Raw genomic sequence first — 23,690 nt, 5'->3', positions numbered from 1 at the left:
ACAAAGTTAACCTCAAAATGTTTTTGGTCGGTATCTGAAAAAATTTGATATGTGTGTACTAGAAAACAGCTTTATCATTATTGAGTATTATTATTATACCTATACATTTTTAAAATCAGCAATTCTGTAATATTCGCCAATAGACGTTTGATTATTTTCGTTTGTCATTTTCAAACTTACAACAGCTCTTGTCTCGAGTTCGTTTTAAATTTTTACTTTAGAAAGTACCTCTACTAGTCGTTTGTCGTTCAAGATGCCTGATTACTTAGGCGATGAAATGCGAAAGGTGAAGAAAGACGAACCGGAAAAAAAAGAAGAAAAAGAAATCAAGTGTAAGAGTTTTTTTTTCTTGTTTCTCGTTTGTTTGATTTCAATATAAATTAAGTTCATTGGATTGTTTTGCGAAAATTCTAATTAAATAGCCAACTTGGGGATATTGATTAATTGATCGATAACGTCAACGTTTAGCTTCGATGCGTAAGCTTAGTTTTACAGTGATGTGAACAACACAATAACTCTTTTCCTCTTTTTACTCGAGTAGCTACTCTATCGACTCTGCAATTGTAGCCGATTTGTACTTTGGTGGTTCAGAATATTAATAAATGAGAAAACACCTAACTAATTTACATATTTTTCAATTTGGCGCTCTTCATCTTTTTTTAAAGTACTCAAATTTATATGAAATATTCTTTGTACAGTTCTACCGATAAACGTTCGCAAACCAAACAAATATCATAAACTTTTTATTCTAAAAGGGGTAGAATTTTTTTCTCTATTATGATTGTTTAGTTGAAATTATAGAGTTTAAGATCTGAAAATTAGACCGAAGGTAGATCTAAAATGGGGCTATAACATATTCAATTTTCTCAAAAATCTGTTGTCAAACTTTTTTGATATTAAAATAAACCCCCCAAAATAGGGGAAAATTACACTTTCTTTGAGTATAATATCTATTATTTAAAAGAGAGTATAAAATTATAAAGTTGTGGATTAGTAAGCCAATTTTTTATGAGGACCAGCATCATTGAAATATATTTTTATTCATCATGTTTGTTTTAAATAAAAATTTTTAAACGAATAAATAATACCTCGCTTGTTTTTCTTTAATATAGTTTTAAAGTAACTTTCTGTATCTTGCAATAAATCTTAGAAAAAGTTGACAACTGTTCTTTTAATGTTTAACTGAGTATAATTCAATAAAGTTGTATAACTAATAAAATACATTTTTTTCTAGCTTTGGACGAAGAGGATATTGCATTGCTGAAAACATACGTATGTTTATTTTAAATGTTTTTCTTTGTATAGATGGTTAAAAAGATATTTTATATATTATAATATAAATGATAAATTCCATCTTTGAATCAATGCCACAGAGAAACGTTATTTGCCCTATCAGATTGCGTCGCTTACAATAAAAACTTTTTAACCATCAATATATATTACATGTACACATCTTCTTAAAAATTAAAATAAATATCTAATTTGTTATTCTATCAAAGGGTCAAGGTCAATGGACAATAAATGTAAAAGCTGTTGAAGACGATATTCAAAGCATAATTAAGCGAATAAATGAATTGACCGGAATTAAAGAATCGGATACTGGATTAGCGCCGCCTGCATTTTGGGATCTAACTGCTGATAAACAAACTCTACAAAATGAACAACCATTACAGGTAATTAATAAGTGTAGAAAATATAGTTTTTGGCAGGCATTATTGACTGGTGTTATTAAAAGACTTTATGAGTCCAAGTAAATTGAACCGAAAAATAATTTGCGGTTTGGTTGAAATGAGATTTACACGACAATTTAAAAAAAAGTTTTAAATCTAAAATGTATTTTTAATTTAATTGAAACATCGCCATAGTATTATATGTTCGTTTTATCTGTTGTACTATACATTTGATGTTACTAGGTGGCGAGGTGTACCAAAATTATAAATGCTGATTCAGACGATCCAAAATATATAATCAATGTAAAGCAGTTTGCGAAATTTGTTGTTGATCTCGCTGATTCCGTAGCACCAACTGATATTGAAGAAGGAATGCGTGTCGGGTATATTTGTAGTTTTTTTTTTTTTTGTTACATATTTACATGTAATTCATTCATTTTGGGTGTATAATTTTTAGCGTGGATCGTAATAAATATCAAATTCATATTCCTCTACCGCCTAAAATCGATCCAACTGTTACTATGATGCAAGTCGAAGAAAAACCTGATGTCACTTATTCCGATGTTGGAGGGTGCAAAGAGCAAATAGACAAACTCCGTGAAGTTGTTGAAACGCCGCTGTTACACGTAAGTCATTATTGAGTGGTTTAATTTTTTTTCCACTTTGTCTAATATGTAATTGTTTAAATATTTTTATAGCCTGAGAAATTCGTAAATTTGGGTATCGAGCCACCCAAAGGAGTATTGTTGTTTGGACCGCCGGGTACAGGCAAGACTTTGTGTGCAAGAGCAGTTGCCAATCGTACGGATGCGTGTTTTATTCGTGTTATCGGTTCAGAACTCGTACAGAAATACGTTGGAGAGGTTAATAACTGAACAATTAAAATTATCATTACCTATTTTCTCATTAACAATCTATCTAATTTCAAACGACCGCCCAAATTAAAAATATTCTATATTATTTGTTATATAGGGCGCGCGAATGGTGCGTGAGCTTTTTGAAATGGCTCGTAGCAAAAAAGCTTGTTTAATATTTTTTGACGAAATCGACGCTATCGGCGGCGCTCGTTTCGATGATGGCGCTGGTGGCGATAACGAAGTCCAGCGTACCATGTTGGAGCTTATCAATCAGTTGGACGGATTCGATCCTAGAGGAAATATCAAAGTGTTAATGGCTACAAACAGACCCGACACGTTGGACCCAGCCTTGATGAGACCCGGACGTTTAGACCGAAAAGTCGAGTTTGGACTGCCCGACTTGGAAGGGCGTACTCATATTTTCAACATACACGCCAGGGCAATGAGTGTTGAACGTGATATTCGTTTTGAACTGTTGGCCAGACTTTGTCCGAACAGTACAGGTACGACGATAAATTAACCTACTTGTTTTGTTTTTTTATGCTTTTGATATGCTGTCACGCGATACTTTTTACAGGCGCTGAAATCAGATCAGTATGCACCGAAGCTGGGATGTTCGCCATTAGAGCACGTAGAAAAGTGGCGACCGAAAAAGACTTCTTGGAAGCTGTCAACAAGGTCATCAAATCATACGCCAAGTTTTCGTCTACTCCACGTTACATGACGTACAACTAGGTCGACGATAAATTATTATACATATATATATATATTTATTTTATAAGTACATATTATTTTGTTATAATTTTATTCATATCCAATAACAAATATGATTTTCTGTATTTATAGTCGGTATACATAGATGATACAACAGTGTGTAGAATTTAAATACATTTATGTATTTTTTTTTTCGTCTAATTAATCAATACTATGTTTTATATTAAAAGAAAAACTAAATTTCGATTCAAATTACTAATTGTTGACAAGTTTTTTTTTTGTGTAACCAAAATGTGATACCGCTTCAACATTATTATCATTTCCTTATCACCTAAATTATTTTAAAAAAATAAAAAATCTTAACTGTATAGTTGCAAAAACACGATCAACCCTAAACCCAATTGTGTTTGCTTGGATACTTGCCGTTCCACAGTACAGTTTGTATTGTCGTACCTATTCGGCTTGGTCACGGAGTCCAGGGAAACGACTACGCTTGGATTAGGTTGAGAATTTTAGATTGAAATTATACACTTAAATGCAAAAAAAAAAAAAATTATGAACTTTTAGTTTTTTCTTTAACATTGCCTATACAAAACTCCTTAAAAACAGACCGCATATAACCGTCTTTCTCGTGAGCTATTGAATTGCCTACACAATGCGCCGGATTAGTTATTGATGTAGCCAAATCGATAACACTAAGTTGACGATAAAAATTATATCTCTGTTACATTGTGAAAGACTATTTAAATAAACGTTTTTAGTATTTTAACTTAACCTAGTTTGTAAAATATTCGATCATACAATAACGTGCAACTCAATAAATTAATTTAATCTAATATGAAGAAATCTTGAGATACGTCTAAGGTGGAACGGTGTGCAACTCGGATTACATTAATAATAACTTTATTGCAACAATCCTTATCGTCTCATATTTTTATTTCGGTTGGACCTTTTTTTCTCTGTATAGCTGTTTGCATACAGTCAATTATTTATATTAACCAATATGTTAGTGTTGTGTCTACAAAATGTGCGCAAACGACTAAATTTACCTAAAAATAGGGTTTCTTAGTTGTCTTGTGTGCTAAGTGGATTTAGTATAGCTCCTTTAATTTGTGGTCCATAATATATGCCTTTCTTGCCTAATGAGAATTATGGCCCTGAGCCAGTGACAAAAATGAATAGTTTAGCCAGTATTGATTATGGTATTTTTCGAGCCAGGAATTTGTTTATTATTATTAATATTATACCCAGGTATTAGATATATCAATTCAATTACATATCAGGTATTTTATTTATACACCAATTCTACGATTTTAAAACTTTTAAAAACAAAATTTTAAGTCATGGTCGAGCCACAATTTGAGTGGCTTCGTTTATATTACAAAATAATGGTATAAGGTTCACCTACAGCTACTCCGTTTGTATATTTTACAATAAATCAAATTATTTTAATACCCATTTAGCGCAACAGTAAATATTATACATGACTCTTTTTTCATTGCACATGGAATGCTTTCATTATGAAAATAAAGGAACGGTGAGTTGAGAAATTGGGAATGCGTTATTTTTTAAAAAGAATTTTCCAAACACTGATAAGAATAAATAATAGTAATAATAATATCGTACGTTATGGTGCATTTTGTTTTTAAGGTCTTTTGTCGGTAATTCACTTATTTTGAATAACTAATTTTACTCGTATGATTTTTATCACATTTTCTGTTATCAATGAATGTAGGTAATTTGACAGTTGATAACAGTGACTTGAGTGCAAGATCTAGAGAAAATAAGGTGATGCCACTTCGACCAAAACAGTGGTGCTGGAAATTACTTTGGTAGTACAATTTTTTTGTCACTTAGATAGCTTAGTTTTATTTATCCCAATTCCTAGCCCACAAATGACGTTTTTGATCGACCTATGACAATCATTATAATACAACCCTAATATATAAGTAGGTACAAGAAAAAAATCTCCCTCGACCAGCACTCCTCCCTCTCCTATAACGAATTTTAGGCACCAGATAAGTTTTATTGAATTTGAGTTTATAGTTATTGAAGGTCTAAAGAATATTTCCAATGAGCATTTAATAAAAAAAAAAAATAAGTTTTCAAAAACATCCCCTAGCTAACAAAATTAATAACTATATTTTATTTTATGTGATGTCAAATATGCAGCGTGGGAAAAAAACAAAATAAAATTATCAAAACGGTCTAAACTGTTAAATATTTTACTATTTTTTAAATTTACCAGATAATTTTGGTGGGGCCTTGCCTTTACTGTTAAGCTGAACTACCCAAAATGCCTGAAGCATAAATATTAAATTGTCATTAAGATGCTTACCGATAAGAAGTTGAGTGACGTCACCTTATCTTCTCTGCATCGCGCTTGAGAGTCAAGTCAATATTATCAAATAAATAATAATATAAATGATAGTATTTGATATTATAATTAATTATTTTTATAAATGAAAATAATAAATAAATTATTGTTTGACGTTTATTCGTTCTAAGTGTTGTTTTTGTTATTTGTTAAAACGAATTTTTGACTTTATCTTACTTAGTATTTTTTAGTAATAAAAAAAAAATATGGCATTTACACCCGGAACTGCAGTCAGTCCTTCGGTTGACATAGAACTTTCATTAGCGTGCCGGTAATTTTCTAAAAACAATTATTATATTAAATAAATTATTATAAATTTTAGCCGCTTTGTCTTGTTGGTTTTTTTTTCAACACATTTTTAAAAATGTGGCCTATAAATCTCCAATTTATTATTTTGACCCTTAAAAAAACAGTTAAATTATTTTCAGAGGTTTATCTGGTACTGACACGTTATCCAAATCTGATCCGATGTGTGTCACGTATGTACAACCATTTGGCCAACGTAAATGGGTGGAATATCATCGTACAGAAACGGTGAAAAATAATCAGGATCCAAATTTTGTTTCCAAAGTCTTGATCGGCTACAGGTTCGAAGAGCAACAGCCGATATTGTTTGAAATTTATGATTCAGACTCGAAAGACAAAGACTTGTCTGCACACGATTTTCTCGGCACAATCACTATTACTCTTGGACAACTTGTTGCCAATAAACGTGTAAGAAAATCTCTGATATAATTGAGTCATGCATGATTAAACGATTGTACTCATTAAACGCATTTATTATTTCAGAATAAGTTGCAGTTGACAAATCGCGAAGGCGCTTTAAAAGGTAGCTACTTAATTGTAACTGCAGAAGAGTTAACCAATGATAACAACGAGGTTATATTAGAATTAAAAGGCCAAAAATTGGACAAAAAAGATTTTTTTGGAAAATCAGACCCGTTTTTAGAATTTTACAAGCTCACAGATACTGGAAATTACACGTTGGTCTACAAAACTGACGTGTGTTGATATTCCCAAAAAGTAATTCTTATTAATTAATTTTCTAAAAACAAAAACCATGTTTTAGGTTATAAAAGATACGCTTTCACCTCATTGGAAGAGTTTCAGTATGCCAGTTCGATTATTGTGTAATGGAGATTATGACCGCAATTTGAAAGTAATTTGTTTCGACTGGAACTCTAGCGGCGATCACAGTCTCATTGGAGAATTTTACACAACTCTCAAAGGTCTTTTAGAGCCCAACGCTACTTTTAAATGTATCAACGAAAAAAAAAAGGTATATTGACATTCTCGAGAAATATTTAAATTTGACTTAAATAGCAAACATTGTTTGTCTTTTACAGCAAAAGAAAAAGGATTACAAAGATTCCGGGGAAATATCTGTCGTAAACATAAAAATAAACGCATTGTATTCATTTTTGGACTATATTCAAGGCGGAACTGAAATTTTTTGTACAGTGGCTATCGATTTCACTGGTAATTTATGTAAAATATTATTTTATAAAAGGTGTATTGAAATGATTTGAAAGGAAGTCTAAATGTTGTATGTAAAAAAAATGTATTCGTTATAATAATATTATAATATATTACAAACTTTTTGTAAGTACATAGGTGTCAGTTTTAATGTTTACCAAAAATTAAAATTAATAACAAAACAGATTACAAGCATTTATATATGTATTGTGTCAATTTGTCTATTAAAACAGAGAAAGTATTAACTTGAAATTTTTTTCTCCAACAATGGTCAATCCAAAATTACCAAATTTGTAAGGGGGCCCTTTTTCTTAAAGGGGGGTTGGAGCGGTTAGGTTAACCTTTTTAGTCCCTCCTTTAATCCGGCTCTACGGCTGCTATTAATTTTAGTTGATTAAACTGTATATTCTATAACCGGATGTATTGACTGGTAACCATTAAATATTTTTCATATTTAATCAGGATCCAACGGAAACCCGTCGGACCCGTCTTCTTTACATTACGTTAACGCGGCGTCCATGAACTTATACGAACAAGCCATATGGAGTGTAGTTTCGATAATCGAAGACTACGACAGCGACAAACAGTTTCCGGTCTTGGGATTTGGCGCTAAAATTCCGCCACACGGACAAGTGTCTCACGAATTTTTCGTGAATATGAGCGTCGATAACCCACATTGTTTCGGAGTGAGAGGTAATAACAAAATCATTATTGTTTGTCAATTGGTTTTAACACAAGTCATACACGTGCCTGCCGTTAACAGGCGTATTGGATGCGTATCGCAACTGTATTAAACAAGTGCAGTTATACGGGCCGACAAATTTTGCACCAATTGTTAATCATGTGGCTGGGATAGCCCAAAACAACCAAGCCGGGGATGGATATTTTATTTTGCTCATACTCACCGATGGCGCCATAACCGATATGGAGCAAACAGTTGAAGTAATTTTATTGGCTACATTATTGTGTTACAGTAAAAAGTGTGCTGGATTTGAAGTGTGTAAATTACCTTTTTTTTTATAATTTCCAGGCCATAGTCAAGGCATCGTTATTGCCGATCTCAATTATCATTGTGGGTATCGGCAACGCAGAGTTTGACGCAATGGAAGAATTGGATTCGGATAAGAGCGGATTGAAAACGGCCAACGGTGTTAGGGCCGCCAGAGATATAGTCCAGTTTGTACCATTTAACCAGTACCTAAGTAACGATCCAAATACGGCCAACCTACTTTTAGCTAAGGACGTGTTGGCCGAAGTGCCTAAACAGTTTATGGAGTACATGAAAGTCAGTGGTATAATACCGAAAAAGCGAGAATCAAAAACACTGGACATAGAAAATCTAAAAATCTAATATTTTGCCAAAATTTAAGCTAATTAATAATTATTTATTTATAACAACAAATTCAATGAAATATGGATACAAGGTTGAAGTACTTGATTAATAATTTTAAAAATTTTTTAAAATTTTACTTTGTTCTACAAGTAGATAGTGTTACTTCAAATTATTTATTACATGCTATTTTTATATTATATATAGATATATATATATATATTTATGTTATACAAATAACAAATTGTTTTATATTTTTTTTTACGTTTAATATCCAATATTTATACTAAATAAATACTTTTCTTTGCTTTTATTATGCTCTAATAAATATGTTTTATTTATACGTTTTCGTTCTTGATAAATATATTAATTTATGTTTAAAGCGGTGTTACGATTAATCATTGTTCTTACAATAATTATTATGAATTATTATAAATGAAATAAATATTTGTTTATTTCAAAATATTTGTAATAATTACTTTTACAATTGATTTTATCAATTATTTAAGGTTTTTTAGGTTTTTATATAAGGTGTTATTTTTCTATTAAGTAACCTGAAAATACAAAAAAAATGTACAGAACTATTACTATAAAAATAGCTTCTCTAGTAATAAGACAAATTGTTTTATTTTTGTTATAGATCATTTCAAAGGTCGAACACTCTTCACATCTCATTGGCCTGAAAAATTAGAAACATGAACGTTCTGTTATTTTCCGAATAACATTGCCATTTGTGTCGTACGTTAACAACACTGTTTCTATATAGTTTGAATAATATTTGTTATATAAAATGTATATTATATTCATTTGAATATTTTTTTAACACATATTTTTCCAAAATAATTAATTATAAATGTTTTTTAAAAAGGAAAACTAAAAAGCCAATATAATGCGGTCGGGGCATATTAGGGCCGGGGAGGTCACATGTTTACAGGAATTTTTAAACATGAAAGTGATAAAATCACTTTCGAATAAACGCTTCGATGCGAATTAGTAGTTAGTATTTTCAAACGAGTAAAGTCCAAACCAAGCACAGCATAAACCGGCATAGTAAATAAGAATTAAAGTAAGGTGCAGTGTTTACAAATTTAAAGTGATTTTATGACTTATATTAATAATAATTCCTGTAGATTCCATTATACCTCGACCCTACTGTACTAGTCCTCTCGGCAAATTTAACAACAAGGGAATCGAGAGTAATATTGTGACAATATTTTTATTTTTAATTATTATAGCAACTCTGTAAGTCACAAATTTTACCTAGCTGGTACTGAGGGGGGGGGGAGGTAAAAGATAAAAAAGTTTAGTTTTTCACAGTTAAAATTTGAAATAAAAAATTTTCAGGCCGTACAGTCCATACCAAGTACAGATTTTATCACTTTCAGATTTAAAAATTACTGTTAACCTGTGATCTCCCCGTCTCCACTATTCTCCGACACCACCATGATCTGTCCCCACTAAGCTCCGACCCCACTGTACTGGCTATTTTTTTTTAATTTTAAGTGTGAGTTTTTTCAACTTTTACCCCCCCCCCCCTCAAAGAACCAACTGTATGAAATTTATGATTTATACAGTTGCTACACGAAGGAATTGGTCCAGTATTAAAAAAATTATAGTGTATACAGACAAAAAAAAAAGCCCACATCATTGTAAAACCAACAACATCTTTGCTCCAAATCGAAGCTAAAATATGATTTTAAGTGACTCGTGCTCATTGCAATGCTTTTATAGATATTTGTATGATTTATACCGTACACGGGTTAGCATTGAAATGTTTATTTTAAAGTGGTTTTGTCACTTGTGTGAGGTTTTTTAAAAAAATAATTTATACTCATTTGCGTTACAAGCACCACGGTTTTTATAACGCAAATGATTACAAATGATTAAAAAAAAAAAATCTCAGAAATATTCACTAGAACAAAATTTATTATTTCATTATTTATAGTTATTTCATTTGTCAAATCATTGTGGGCCACCCTGTATATGTCTTAAGAAAAATTATAATTTTGTAGTTTTCCTTTTTTTTTTTTACAATTTTGAGGCTATTTTGCGATAGAGGCATGCCTAATAAATGTTCTATAAAAATTGCGTTTCGATCCGACTGTTTTCCGCTAAGTTCTAGTGGGTTAAAGGTCAAAGTCTAAAATACGGCAAATTCTCGATTTTTGTTGGTTTTTTTGGTGAAGAACCATTCGGATATGTCGGATACTCAAGTAAATCGGTCCAAAGGAAAGAAATATGTGACCTCTATTTTTAGATATTAGGTTTATTTTCCACAGTTTTTCTTCAAAAAAAGGTTAACAACAGATTTTTAAGGAAAATGTTTGTTTATGTTATTGTCCCATTCTAGATCATTCTAGATATTATGTTCTTTAGATGGGGCACTATCGATAAACGTTGACAATATATGCATATATTTTGTACATGAGTAAACAGTTTTAAAATGAGGTAAGTACGTAAAAAAAGAACATTAAGGGAGCGAGTGTATTATGAATGCCATACAACGCAAATAAAAACGTTCTTAAGTATCTGTTGTTTAAAAAAAATCGCACGGATCAACAGTTACAAACATGGTACTGTTTTCATTTCTCAAGTATATTCCTTTATAGTCAGTACTGAGGCAATTCGCTAAAACACTATTTCATTCATAAGCTTCAAGCCATAATACAATATTCCCATAACATTATATAAAATCGTCATAGGTCATATTTTCAAAACAATTTTTACTACTAAAAATTAACTATTCCGAATCTAAGTTTATTGTTTGAATATTTTAAATGTTTTATAAAACCATGATACTGTTCTTTTGCGTGGCATTGTACTATTGGCAATGTCAAGGTGCTGGCCCTAATCAAGACCAAATTGTAAGGATAACGAGTACTTATTATTTATGATTAATAAAAAGTGCTGAGATTGTTACTTAAAAATGTACAAATTTAATGTATTGATTAGAAAATGTATTTATAATCAAACTTTCTACGTTTACGCATTGAAACGTTTTTAAAGTAATATTTTCACTTATAACCAATTTTTTATAACAAAAAAAGACTTTAACGACTAATAAGCGTGGTAGTTAGGCATTTTTATTTCATTAAAGATGGATCAGTTTAACTTGCTATTTGTAACATACAATTAAATGAGTCATTTTTATTCTTATAACAATAGGAAAAAATAACAAGAATAGTCAAAGACCGTTACAATCCAAATGGAATAACCTACGAAGAGTTATTAGGAATATTTGGAGAAGTAAATCAGGAAACAGGCGCAGATGGAATCCTCGAGGGCCGTGCTGATTTAGAAGAGGCATTAGAACGTAATAAACAATAGGATAATATTGAACAAATGTGTTTATCAAACATTTTATAATGGTGCACACAAAAAATTTAGCAAAATATGAGATGCATGATCAGATTTAAAAAAAGCCAGTACAGTGGCTCGGTGGTCGGAGAGGTCATAGGTTTACTGTAATTATTACAACTGAAAGTGATAAAATCACTTTCGAATAAACGCTTCGATGCAAATTAGTAGTTAGTATTTTCAAACCAGTACAGTCCAAATCAAGCACAAATCTGATCATGCATCTCATATTTTGCTAAATTTTTTGTGTGCACCATTAAAAAACGTGCGTTAAACACATTTGTTGAATATTATCCTATTATTTATTACCTTCTAATCCAAATGGGACTTTTAAAAAATATATTTAAAATGTTGTTCTTTTAGGCCTTACATTTTCGAAAGACGAAGTTGTAGACATCGCCCGAGGTATTGTAGGTGACAATGAGATGAAGGTAACTAAAAAACTAAAATTACTATAATATAGTTTAAAGGTTGGTTAGGTGGTTTTTTGCGGCTATGTATTCAAACTTTCAATTATTTTATGTAACATTGGTTTAATTTATTCTTGTAAGTACAACAAGTACATCATATTTATATTTATGATTATAAATATTCTAAGGTTTTCCTATCTTTGCAAAATGTGAATTATTGTTTTAAAAAATGAATCTGAAAAATGTTTTTAACGTTCACATTATTTTGCTAAAACAATTTTTATTTGTAAATTTTAATGTCTATTTTTATTCTAATAACAATAGGGATTGGTATTAGATTTATTCGAAAATAATGGATATAAAGATTATATAAACTTTTTTTGTTTATGCTTACTCATGCATGGTGTAAGATTTGCAAAGGGTATGGATACATCCACTAATAAATTTGCTCAAATGAAAGCGGACTTGATAAGTAATATATACAATAGAAAAATATTCAATAAATATGTTGCAAAATATTTTCAAAAACTATTAAAAAGACTATTAAACATTATCAATTACATTATCAGTTTAAAAAAAAAAAAATAAAATTTATAAATTTTACTTATAATGTGTAATGCAATTTTACATTATAATTCTTCAATGATTTGAAATAATAATCTTTTGCTAGTTGAAAACATAATTTTTCTCAAAATATTTTTCTGTTGAATTGGCCCGATTAAAAAATGTATAATACTTTGTACTTTCAGGAATCATGGTTCCTAATTATGACAAAGCTGCTATCATTGACTACATCATTGAGCATTTCTAATATTTATAATATTATTAATTGTTATTATGTGAATGCATGTATGGAGTATGTCACCTACAAATGTAGTTTTGATTGACTAATAAATCATTTTGCTCTTATATTTCGTTGATATTTATTTTATTACTTCAAGTATTAATACCCGATCCAACATTGATATGTTTTAACTTAAGTATTTCATGGAACATTTTCTAAAAGCATTTTGTGTTGTATGGCTTATGAAATTTGCAAACACTGTTGGTGAACTGATTTGACACTACGACCTTTATCAGTGTATTTGAAGAAAACTAAAAACCTAAAAAAGAAAGTACGAATCAATGGAATTCAATACTTTCAGATAGATCTAGAATGGGGCAATTCCTTACTCAAGTTTTCATAACTGTGTAGGTGAACTTTTTTTTTTTATTAAGGACACCCCCCCCCCCCAAAAAAAGAGGGTTATCACACTTTGACCGTAGTTAATTTCAAGGTTGCTCTGCATGAGTGAATCGATAATTTTAAATTGAAGCTTTTAAATTTTGTTGGTTTGAAAACTAAATCAAATAAATTCGTTCTTGGTTAGGATGGTTCCTTAACACTCACAACCGCCCATTTTCAATGTGTGCCTACATTTGTTAAACATCACTATTTTTCTATATTATTGATAATATAGGACTTTAAATACACATTCCTGCAAAATATAATATATGTTTGTGTGTAAGCGCGACTCATCAGACGTCCGAGGAATGACACAGACACCTGCGAAAAACACAACATGTATTGTACCACAAGAGTAGATATTGCGAAAAACAATTAAAGAGCCAATTACTGGAAATCATTTGTGATGGACTTGGTTCACACTTCACGTCTTGTGCTATGAATGATAATAAATTAGCACCGAGCATAGCAGAAGTTTATTGTCAATTGATCAACTGATACCGCTCATTTGATCATAAGCCAGTATTTGGTATACAGTCAATATTTACAAGGTATAGACAATGCTGAAGTGCATAGGCTGGGTAACTACGTTTTGATTGTATACTTGGATGAAATATTTGCCCATGGTTGTTATTTCGGTATCGACCACGTTTACGTCGCTTCGACACCCTGTGTGGACAATTTTGATGACGTTTCCGGAATAAAAGTAGTTGGACGTTTTCAAAGAGCGTACCCAGCATTTTTTTTCCATTAAAAAACCATCACTTTTAAAAACTTGTTGGGTTACACTACAGTTTCTGAACCCCCATTTTGGACACTCAGTCAACCCCCCGCCTCACAAATTCGACCACTGAACTTTGAAATAACTAGGCTGATTTCCATGATCATAATATCCATGAAAATGGATGACATAGGAAAGTACTTTGTCAGTCAAAATTAGGAAAACTATTATCGATGTAATCCCACATAGCAAAATGTTGCTGTATTTTACGGTCAAAAAGGTAATATTAAAATCTGAGATTTACTTTTAAAATTTTGTTGAAGAATCTTATCGCATTAGTTGAGCTCAATTTTAATTATTAATTATTTATACCATTACTATATCACGGTGACATATAGTTGCTAACTATAATCTTAGTGCACAGAAAACGAGTGAGTTTTAATGGATAAAAGGGTTATTATTGCCCACTTTGCACCGTCTCTACTAAGCCCCGACCGCATTGTACTGGCTTTCTAGTTTTCCTTTTTAAAAACATTTATAATTAATTATTTTATAAAAATATGTGTCAAAAAATATTCAAATGAATATAATATACATTATACAACAAATATTATTTAAACTATATAAAACCGGTGTTAATAAAGTATGACGCAAATGGCAATGTTATTGGAAAATAACAGAACGTTCGTATTTCTAAAAAAACACATAAGGCTGATAAACTATATCGTTAGCAGTAAACAATTTTGGTTAGCTATGCATGAAATTATTGTTAAATATTTCAAATATTCCATATTTTTCGAACACAATAAGTCCAATATGTTAGAAGTATAATTTAAACTAAAAGTTAAGGTGATTAGGCTACCCTCTTAAAAATACAAAGTTGGTCCAACTAAAACTTTGGTTATTATGAGTTCAAATAACTAAATAACAAATTGTTCTAATTGGGCTAACTATAAATTAAGCGTGACCCTATATTAAACATAGTTTAAGTCGGACCAACTATATTTGTTTTTCTCTAGAAGGACGGTATACAAATGAATGGTATAGAAATATCAAATATATGTTTGATGTTGAATACACATAATACATTAAGGATAAGACACTTTTTTTCTAAAATAATTTTAATTTTTAGTTTTCCTTTTTAAAAACATTTACAATTACTAAAATAGCCAACTCATGTGCCAAAAAAATATTCAAATGTATGTAATATACATTATTTAACAAATGTTATTCTAACTTTATAGACACTGATTTTTTAAAGTATGACGCAAATGGCAATATTATTTGCAAAATATCAGTACATAATAACACGTTTCTAAAAAAAACACTTGGGCCGAATAAATTATTTCGTTAGCCGTAAACAATTTTGGTTAGCTATGCATGAAAATATTGTTAAAAATATTAAATATTCAATATTTTTCGAACAGAAAAAGTCGAAATGTTAGATATATAATTTAACCCATAAATTAAGATGAATAAGTTAGCCAACTATAAAATAATCGTGTCTCTACATTAATATAGTTAAAATTGGACCAACTATGTATTTTTTCTGTGTAAGAGGGTAGTACACAAATCAATATAATATAAATTATTTAACAAACGTTATTCAAATTTGTAGAAGCAAACTTTTTAAAATATGACGCAAATGGAGTATAGTATTGTATGCAGGATAACAGTACATGATATCATTATTTTAAAAAATATGGAAAGCTGAAATAACATTTCATTAGCAATAAACAATTTTGGTTATCGTTGCATGAAATAATTGTGGAATATTTTAAATATTTCTGATATTTTTTGAAAAAAATAAGTCGAAATGTTAGATATATAATTTAACCTATAAATTAAGGTGAATAAGTTACTTTCTACAAAAAACAATATTGGTCCAACTAAAATTATGGTTAATATGAGGGCACAATACATTTCTAGCTGGGCTGACTAATTAAAAATTTGATCCCACTTAAAGTACGCATATCATAGAGGCCCAATACATTTCTAGTTCAAAAAACGAATTAACAAGTTGTTCTAACAAAACATTGAATTGGGCAATCTAAAAATTAATCTTGTCTCTACATTAATATAGTTAAAATAGGATTAACTATATATTTTTTTCTGTAAGAAGGTAGTATACAAATCAATGATAAAGATATAAAAAATATATGTTTAAATCCTGAATACAAATAATACATTAAGGATAGGACACTTTTCTCTAAAATAATTCTAAATTTTAATTTTCCTTTTTAAAAACAATTACAGTTACTAAATATTTTAAACTTATATGTCAAAAAAATATTCAGTTGAATATAATATACATGATATAATATAACATTTAACAAATGTTATTCTAACTTTATAGACACTGATTTTTTAAAGTATGACGCAAATGGCAATATTATTTGCAAAATATCAGTACATAATAACACGTTTCTAAAAAAAACACTTGGGCCGAATAAATTATTTCGTTAGCAGTAAACAATTGTGGTTAGCTATGCATGCAAATATTGTTAAAAATATCAAATATTCAATATTTTTCGAACAGAAATAGTCGAAATGTTAGATATATAATTTAACCTATAAATTAAGGTGAATAAGTTACTTTCTACAAAAAACAATATTGGTCCAACTAAAATTATGGTTAATATGAGGGCACAATACATTTCTAGCTGGGCTGACTAATTAAAATGTGAGAGGGTAAGAGGGTAGTATACAAATCAATAGTAAAGATATATCAAATATGTGTTTTATGTTGAATTCAGATGACTCAAAAAGAATAAGACACTTCTTTTTCTAAAATAATTCTAATTTCATGTAAACATTTCGTTAACAATTAACAATTTAGGTTAGCGTTGCATGAAGTAATTGTCCAATATTTCAAATATTCTTGATATTTTTCGAAAAAAATGCTAACCAAAATTGTTTATTGCTAACGATATAGTTTATCAGCCTTACGTGTTTTTTTAGAAATACGAACGTTCTGTTATTTTCCAATAACATTGCCATTTGCGTCATACTTTATTAACACCGGTTTTATATAGTTTGAATAACATTTGTTAAGTAATGTATATTATATTCATTTGAATATTTATTTGACAAATATTCAAAAAATATACCCAAGTCATAATGTTAATTATATTATTTGACCTATAAATTAAGGTGTATAAGTTACTCTCAAAAATACGAAGTTGGTCCAACTACGGTAACTATAAGGGCATAATACATTTCTTTTTGAAAGAACTAAATAAAAATTTGTTCCAGCTAACATTTAATTGGGCCAACTAATTATTTATTTATTCCACCTAGAAATATATGTAACCCTATATTAAACATTGTTTAAGTCAGAGTTTAAACCAACTATACCCTTTTTCTGTGTACGGCGGTGGTATACAAATCAATGGTATAGATATTTCAAATAAATGTTTTATGACATATACAGATAGTTCATTAAGGATAAGACACATTTTTCCTAAAATAATTACTAGTAATAATTACTAGTAATAATTACTAATAATAACTATTAGTTTTCCTTTTTAAAAACATTTACAGCTGGCTATTTTTTTTATTTTTATTTAAATTTTAAGTGTGAGTTTTTTCCACTTTTACCCCCCTCCCCCCTCAAAGAACCAACTGTATGAAATTTATGATTTATAAAGTGGCTACACGAAGGAATTGGTCCAGTATTAAAAAAATTATAGTGTATACAGGCAAAAAAAAGGCCACATCATTGTAAAACCACATTGAAGCTAAAATATATTTTTAAGGGCTTCGTGCTCATTGCAATGCTTTTATTGATATTTGTATGATTTATATCGTACACAGGTTAGCGTTGAAATGTTTATTTTAAAGTGAACTTGTCACTTGTGCGGACACCGAACCTCACTTTAACGCGTTCCTTCTGTGCTGGTTTATACTTTGCTTGGTTTGGCGACTGTACTCGTTTAAACTTAGTACCCACTGATTTGCATCGAAGCGATTACTTAGAAACACATTCTATTGAGAATGTGCCTCTAGTGATCAACACTTAACGGACATAATTTTTGGTCAATTTTGTACTCCTGTACATGTAATGCTGTAATGCTTCAAGCAGCTTAGGTGTCCACTGCATCACGCCATGCCTCTTAAATAGAATATTACTCAACGTTTTTACTTGTGTCTTGACTGCCTGATCTCCATTGCATGATTATATAATGTTCTGTGGTTTATAATATTTTAATGTAAATTGCATAAGTATATGTATATGTATACTTTTCATATATAATATAGGTACAGGGTAATCCATTTAACATTTGTATCTCTTGCATAGGGTGGCCCACAATGTAACTACTTTTTACTTTTTCACTTGTTCTAGTGAATATTTTTTAAAAATAATTTATACTCATTTGCACTACAAGCACCACGGTTTTTATAGCGCAAATAATTACAAATTATTAAAAACAAAATAAATCTCTGAAATATTCCCTAGAACAAAATTTATTATTTCATTATTTATAGTTATTTCATTTGCCAAATCATTGTGGGCCATCCTGTAATATGTCTTAAGAAAAATTATAATTTTGTAGTTTTCCTTTTTTTTTTACAATTTTGAGGCTATTTTGCGATAGAGACATGCCTAATAAATGTTCTATAAAAATTGCGTTTCGATCCGACCGTTTTCCGCTAAGTTCTAATGGGTTTAAGGTCAAAGTCTAAAAACTGGCAAATTCTCGATTTTTGTTGGTTTTTGTGGGTGAAGGAGTTGATTTTTCTACTTCTAACTCGCCAAAGTACCAATCGCAAACCATTTCGGATGTATAGAGATGATACTCAAGTAAATCGGTCTAAAGAAAAAATATATGTGAGCCCTCTTTTTAGGTTTTAGTTTTATTTTCCATAGTTTTTCGTAAAAAAAAAAAGGTTAACAATAGATTTCTAAGAAAATTGGTCATTTGTGTTTTTGTCCAATTCTAGATCATTCTAGAAATGTTCTTAAGATGGAGTACTACCGTAAACGTTTACAATATATGCATATATTTTGCACATAAGTAAACAGTTTTAAAATGAGGTAAGTACGTAAAAAAAGAACATTAAGGGAGCGAGTGTATTATGAATGCCATACAACGCAAATAAAAACGTTCTTAAGTATCTGTTGTTTAAAAAAAATCGCACGGATCAACAGTTACAAACATGGTACTGTTTTCATTTCTCAAGTGTATTCCTTTATAGTAAGTACTGCGGTTGTTCGGAAATCCCCTGTTTGAATCACAGTCATCAAGCAGTAATACTATACTCCCATAACATTATAAAAACGTCATAGAAACTATTATCGAATACTTTAAAAACAGTTTTTACTTTTAAAATAAATAACTAAATATTCTAAATCCAAGTTTATTGTTCGAATATTTAAAATGTTTTCAAAAACCATGATACTGTTTTTTTTCGTGACAATGTCTTTTTTGCAATGTGTATGTGTTGGCCCTAATGCAGCACAACAAGTACTTATTATTTATGATTAATAAAAAAAAAACTTTAACTACTATGCAATTTATGTTATTGTGCTGAAAAAAATGTGGCTATTTGGGGATAGACACATGCCTTATAAATGTGCTATAAAAATTGCGCTTCGATCCGACCGTTTTTCACTAAGATCTAGTGAGTTAAAGTTCGAAATCTAAAAATCGGCAAATTTGTTTTCGACGATGTTAGCTTATGGGGGCGAAGAAGTCGATTTTTCTTCTTACGGTCCCCCAAAGTACCAATAATCGCAAACTATTTCGGATATATAGAGATGATACTCGAGTAAATCGATCCAAAAGGAAAAATATGTGACCCCACTTTTTAGGTATTAGGTTTATTTTTCACAGTTTTTCTTAAACAAAAGGTTAGCAACAGATTTTTAAGAAAATTGTTTGTTTTTGTTATTGACTATTGTCTCATTCTAGATTATTCTAAATATGTTCTTTAGATGTGGCACTATCCATAATCGTTGAAAATATATGCATATATTTTGCACATAACTAAACAGTTTTAAAATGTGGTAAGTACATAAAAAAATTACAGTTAGGGATTGCGTTTACTATAAATGCCATACAACCCAAATAACAACGTTCTTAAGTATCTGTTGCTTAAAGCAAATTGCACGGTTCAATAGTTAAATACTCTAAATCCAAGTTTATTGTTCGAATATTTAAAATGTTTTCAAAAACCATTATACTGTTTTTTTGCGTGGCATTGTATTTTTCGAAATGTCAAGGTTCTGGTCCTAGTCAAAATCAACTTGTAAGCATAACGAGTACTTATTAATTATTAATAATAAAATACCTAAGATTGTTGCTTAACAGTGTACAAAATGTTATATATAGTTTAGAAAAATACTTTAATGTTTAAACAACCTCCATTTTCGCACCGAAGAGTTTATTAAGTAATATTTTCACTTATAACCATATTTTGATAACAATAACAAAAAAACGTTAACTAATATGAAATTTATGTTATTATGCTGAACAAATTTGCAAGCCATATAATATGTCTGGTAGTTAGGCATATTTATTTTTTTAAAGAAGGATCAATTTAACTTGCAAATTGTAATATATAATTAAATGATTAATTTTTATTCTTATAACAATAGGAAACGATTTTAAGAATAGTTTATCAACATTTCCAGCCGAATGAACTGAACTACGAAAAGTTATCAAGTATATTTTACCAAGTAAAACATGAAACGAACGCAAATACTGGAGATCTTCCCAGCCTTGATGATTTTTTAACGCTAGTAGAAAGTAATAAATAATAGGATAATATTCAACAAATGTGACGAGTAAAATGTACAAATCTATTGAAAAGATATTTTAATAATCAAGTCTATCATTTGTAAAACTGTAAATTGTAGTCATAAATTATGAACTAATTAAATAATTGAAAAAAGATGTCACTTATTTTTAATAATGCACACAACAAATTTAGCAAAATATGAGATGCACGATCAGATTTTAAAAAAACCAACATAGTGGGATCGGGGCATAGTGAGTATGGGAAAGTCATAGGTTTGTAGAAATTATTTCAATTGAAATTGATAAAATCACTTTCGAATATTCGCATCGAAGTGTTTATTCGAAATATACGAATAAACGAATAAATCTTCGATGCGAATCAGTAGTATTTTCTAACCAGTAAAGTTCAAACCAAGCACAGTATAAACCGGCATAGTAAATAAGAATTAAAGCGAGGTGCAGTGTTTACAAATTAAAAGTGATTTTATGACTTTTATTGATAATAATTCCTGTAGATTCCATTATACCTCGACCCTACTGTACTAGTCCTCTCGGATTTAATCACTTTCAAATAAACTCTTTGATGCTATTTTTTAAACACTACACCTCACTTTAATTCTTTTTTACTATGCTGGTTTACACTGTGCTTGTCTTGGACTTTACTGGTTTGAAAATGTTAACTACCGGTTCGCATCGTAGCATTTATTCATAAATGATTTTATCAATTTCAGTTGAAATAATCCCTGTAACCTTTCCGTCCTCACTATACCTATAAAAACATAATGTTTTTGCAAAAACAACGTGGCCCAAATAACCCATAATCAATTTCTTGTTAAAATTAGTTTGAATGGTCAGTGATTTCAGCCGTTTGTACTCCATAATTTAAATTCTAATCGCTTATACTCAATAAAAATAATATTTATGTATTATATACTTCCATTACAACAATCTCACACTAACTCTTTATACTTCTGTTTTACTAGATTGACTATGTATAAAACAAAACGCATCTAAAAAAACCTTTACATAGATCCTTAAATTGTATATTATATATTTCTTGTAGTGTTCTAAAAAAAAATTGAGTCTCCAACATTGAAATTAAAAGTAAATCTTATACTGTGTAGGAAAAAACAATAAATTATGCTTACATATATTACTTATTAGTAAGAAAGAATTAAAGTGAGGTTCGGTGTTTAAAAATTAGCATCAAAGCGTTTATTTGAAAGTGATTTTAGCCTAGAGAACTAGAAGTTTTTTTAAAGCTTTTTCAAATTTCAACTGTGAAAAACTAAACTTTTTTTTATTTTACCTCCCCCCCCATGTGCCAACTAGATAAAATTTTTGATTTATTTGTATTCATTTGCAATTTTAACACAATATTACTCTCAATTCCTTTGTTGTTAAATTTGCTTAATGTGATTTTTAAAAAATGTGTTTAATATTTTTTTCTGTCAGACAGTTTATTTACGAGAGATGAAGTTGAAACCGCCGCCCGATATATTATACGTAAAAATAATGTAACGGTAAAAAAAACTAAAATTACTATATTACACTTTTAAGGTTGGTTAGTTGTTTTTTTTGTGGGGATATTTGAATGTACTCAAGCTTTCAATTATTCTATGTAAAATTGGTTTAATTTATTCTTGTAAGTATAACAAGTACATAATATTTATGATTATGAATATTCTGAGGTTTTTGCTGATATACGCAAAATGTGAATTATTGTTTTAGAAAATTAATCTTATGTTTTAACGTATCCATTAAAATGTTTTAACTGTAAATTTTAATACACAAATTAATGTCCATTCTTATTTTGATAACAATAGGAAGTGGCAAGAGGTATATTCAACCAACTTCAAGCTAATGGTACCGTAAACTTTGTGACATTTGCCAATATCATGCAATATGTAAAATTGGCAAAGGGTATTGCTACACCCGTTGATGTAACTGCCCAACTCAAAGCGGATATGTTAAGTAATACACAATAGAAAATATTTAATAAATATGTTGAGAAAAATGTTCAAAAACTATTGAAAAGACATTTTATTAATAAAGTCTATTATTCATTGCACAACTATGTATAATATAATTTTTTATAAAAAAATTAAATGTATTATGTTATTTTACATTATTATTCTTCAATTACGAATATTTGAAATAATAATAATCTTTTGCAAGTGGAAAACATAATTTTTCTCAATATATTTGTTGTTTAATTGGCCTGATTCGTTTAATTAAGAAATGTATAATACTTTGTACTTTCAGATTTCGAGTTTTCTCATTGGAAAGTATCTAAAATCATTGAGGTCATTGTTAATAATTTAAATTTTTGATTATATTATTAACTGTTATTAAATTAGGTAATACATGTATGTACTATGTAGTATGTCACATACAAAAATGTAGTCTTGATTGATTAATAAATAATTTTGCTCTTACATTTCGTTAGTACTTATTTTATTACTTCATAAAAACTCGTCTTCTAAAATAACAACTTTTTTTTAAGAAGATATGAAAAAAATAAAAAAAATTGTAAATGAATGCAAAATTTTTTTTGCATAATATACATATATGAAAATATACATGTTTATAAACAACAGTTTCAAATGACAAAAACAAGACGAGATATAGTTAAAACAAATCTTTTAATCTATCCGTACTTACTATCCTAAACAGCCTCTATATTTAACAAAAAGGGAAATCAATATATTTGTATAAATACTTTAAAATATGAGGTCATATTGTAAGACAGGGGAAACAAAATTCTAACCGTTTTTCAAAGGTAAGTTTTAACTCAAATAATTCAATAC

General features: G+C 29.4%; 2 protein-coding genes and 1 long non-coding RNA gene across 3 annotated transcripts; all 3 read left to right on the top strand.

Moving 5' to 3' along the window:
- The first annotated feature begins 92 nt into the window (after positions 1-92).
- Positions 93-3,420, top strand: LOC126845585 (26S proteasome regulatory subunit 7). The gene is made up of 8 exons (XM_050584310.1): positions 93-332; positions 1,235-1,272; positions 1,500-1,673; positions 1,914-2,053; positions 2,128-2,296; positions 2,369-2,533; positions 2,643-3,030; positions 3,105-3,420. Exons 1-8 carry the CDS (start codon positions 254-256, stop codon positions 3,260-3,262), a joined length of 1,311 nt encoding a protein of 436 aa, XP_050440267.1. The 5' UTR covers positions 93-253; the 3' UTR covers positions 3,263-3,420.
- A 2,243-nt stretch (positions 3,421-5,663) lies between these two features.
- Positions 5,664-8,661, top strand: LOC126845653 (copine-8-like). Its single transcript, XM_050584445.1, has 8 exons — positions 5,664-5,889; positions 6,047-6,332; positions 6,408-6,620; positions 6,688-6,897; positions 6,965-7,097; positions 7,557-7,787; positions 7,858-8,036; positions 8,125-8,661. Exons 1-8 carry the CDS (start codon positions 5,825-5,827, stop codon positions 8,443-8,445), a joined length of 1,638 nt encoding a protein of 545 aa, XP_050440402.1. The 5' UTR covers positions 5,664-5,824; the 3' UTR covers positions 8,446-8,661.
- An 11,575-nt stretch (positions 8,662-20,236) lies between these two features.
- LOC126845857 (uncharacterized) lies at positions 20,237-22,376 on the top strand. The gene is made up of 3 exons (XR_007686834.1): positions 20,237-20,389; positions 20,739-20,889; positions 22,336-22,376. It is a non-coding gene; the product is annotated as an uncharacterized LOC126845857 (long non-coding RNA).
- Positions 22,377-23,690: the final 1,314 nt, after the last annotated feature.

This window comes from Adelges cooleyi, unplaced genomic scaffold (genome assembly GCF_023614345.1).
Source record: "Adelges cooleyi isolate 19-005CV unplaced genomic scaffold, UGA_ACOO_1.1 ACOO_flye_CR_arks_rails_tigmint_CR_PRNA_8, whole genome shotgun sequence".
Classification (NCBI taxonomy): domain Eukaryota; kingdom Metazoa; phylum Arthropoda; class Insecta; order Hemiptera; family Adelgidae; genus Adelges; species Adelges cooleyi.
Note: the sequence above shows the minus strand (reverse complement) of the source record. Positions and strands in the feature narration are given on the sequence as shown.

What these genes read in the sequence shown, in the direction of transcription:
- LOC126845653 (XM_050584445.1), top strand. Translation starts at nt 5,825, where the DNA reads ATGGCATTTACACCCGGAACTGCAGTCAGTCCTTCGGTTGACATAGAA. An exon ending in GTATCAACGAAAAAAAAAAG is followed by an intron (nt 6,898 to 6,964) that starts GTATATTGACAT and finishes TGTCTTTTACAG; the next exon opens with CAAAAGAAAAAGGATTACAA. An exon ending in ACATTGTTTCGGAGTGAGAG is followed by an intron (nt 7,788 to 7,857) that starts GTAATAACAAAA and finishes TGCCGTTAACAG; the next exon opens with GCGTATTGGATGCGTATCGC.
- LOC126845585 (XM_050584310.1), top strand. Translation starts at nt 254, where the DNA reads ATGCCTGATTACTTAGGCGATGAAATGCGAAAGGTGAAGAAAGACGAA. An exon ending in AGAAGAAAAAGAAATCAAGT is followed by an intron (nt 333 to 1,234) that starts GTAAGAGTTTTT and finishes ATTTTTTTCTAG; the next exon opens with CTTTGGACGAAGAGGATATT. An exon ending in ACTTTGTCCGAACAGTACAG is followed by an intron (nt 3,031 to 3,104) that starts GTACGACGATAA and finishes TACTTTTTACAG; the next exon opens with GCGCTGAAATCAGATCAGTA.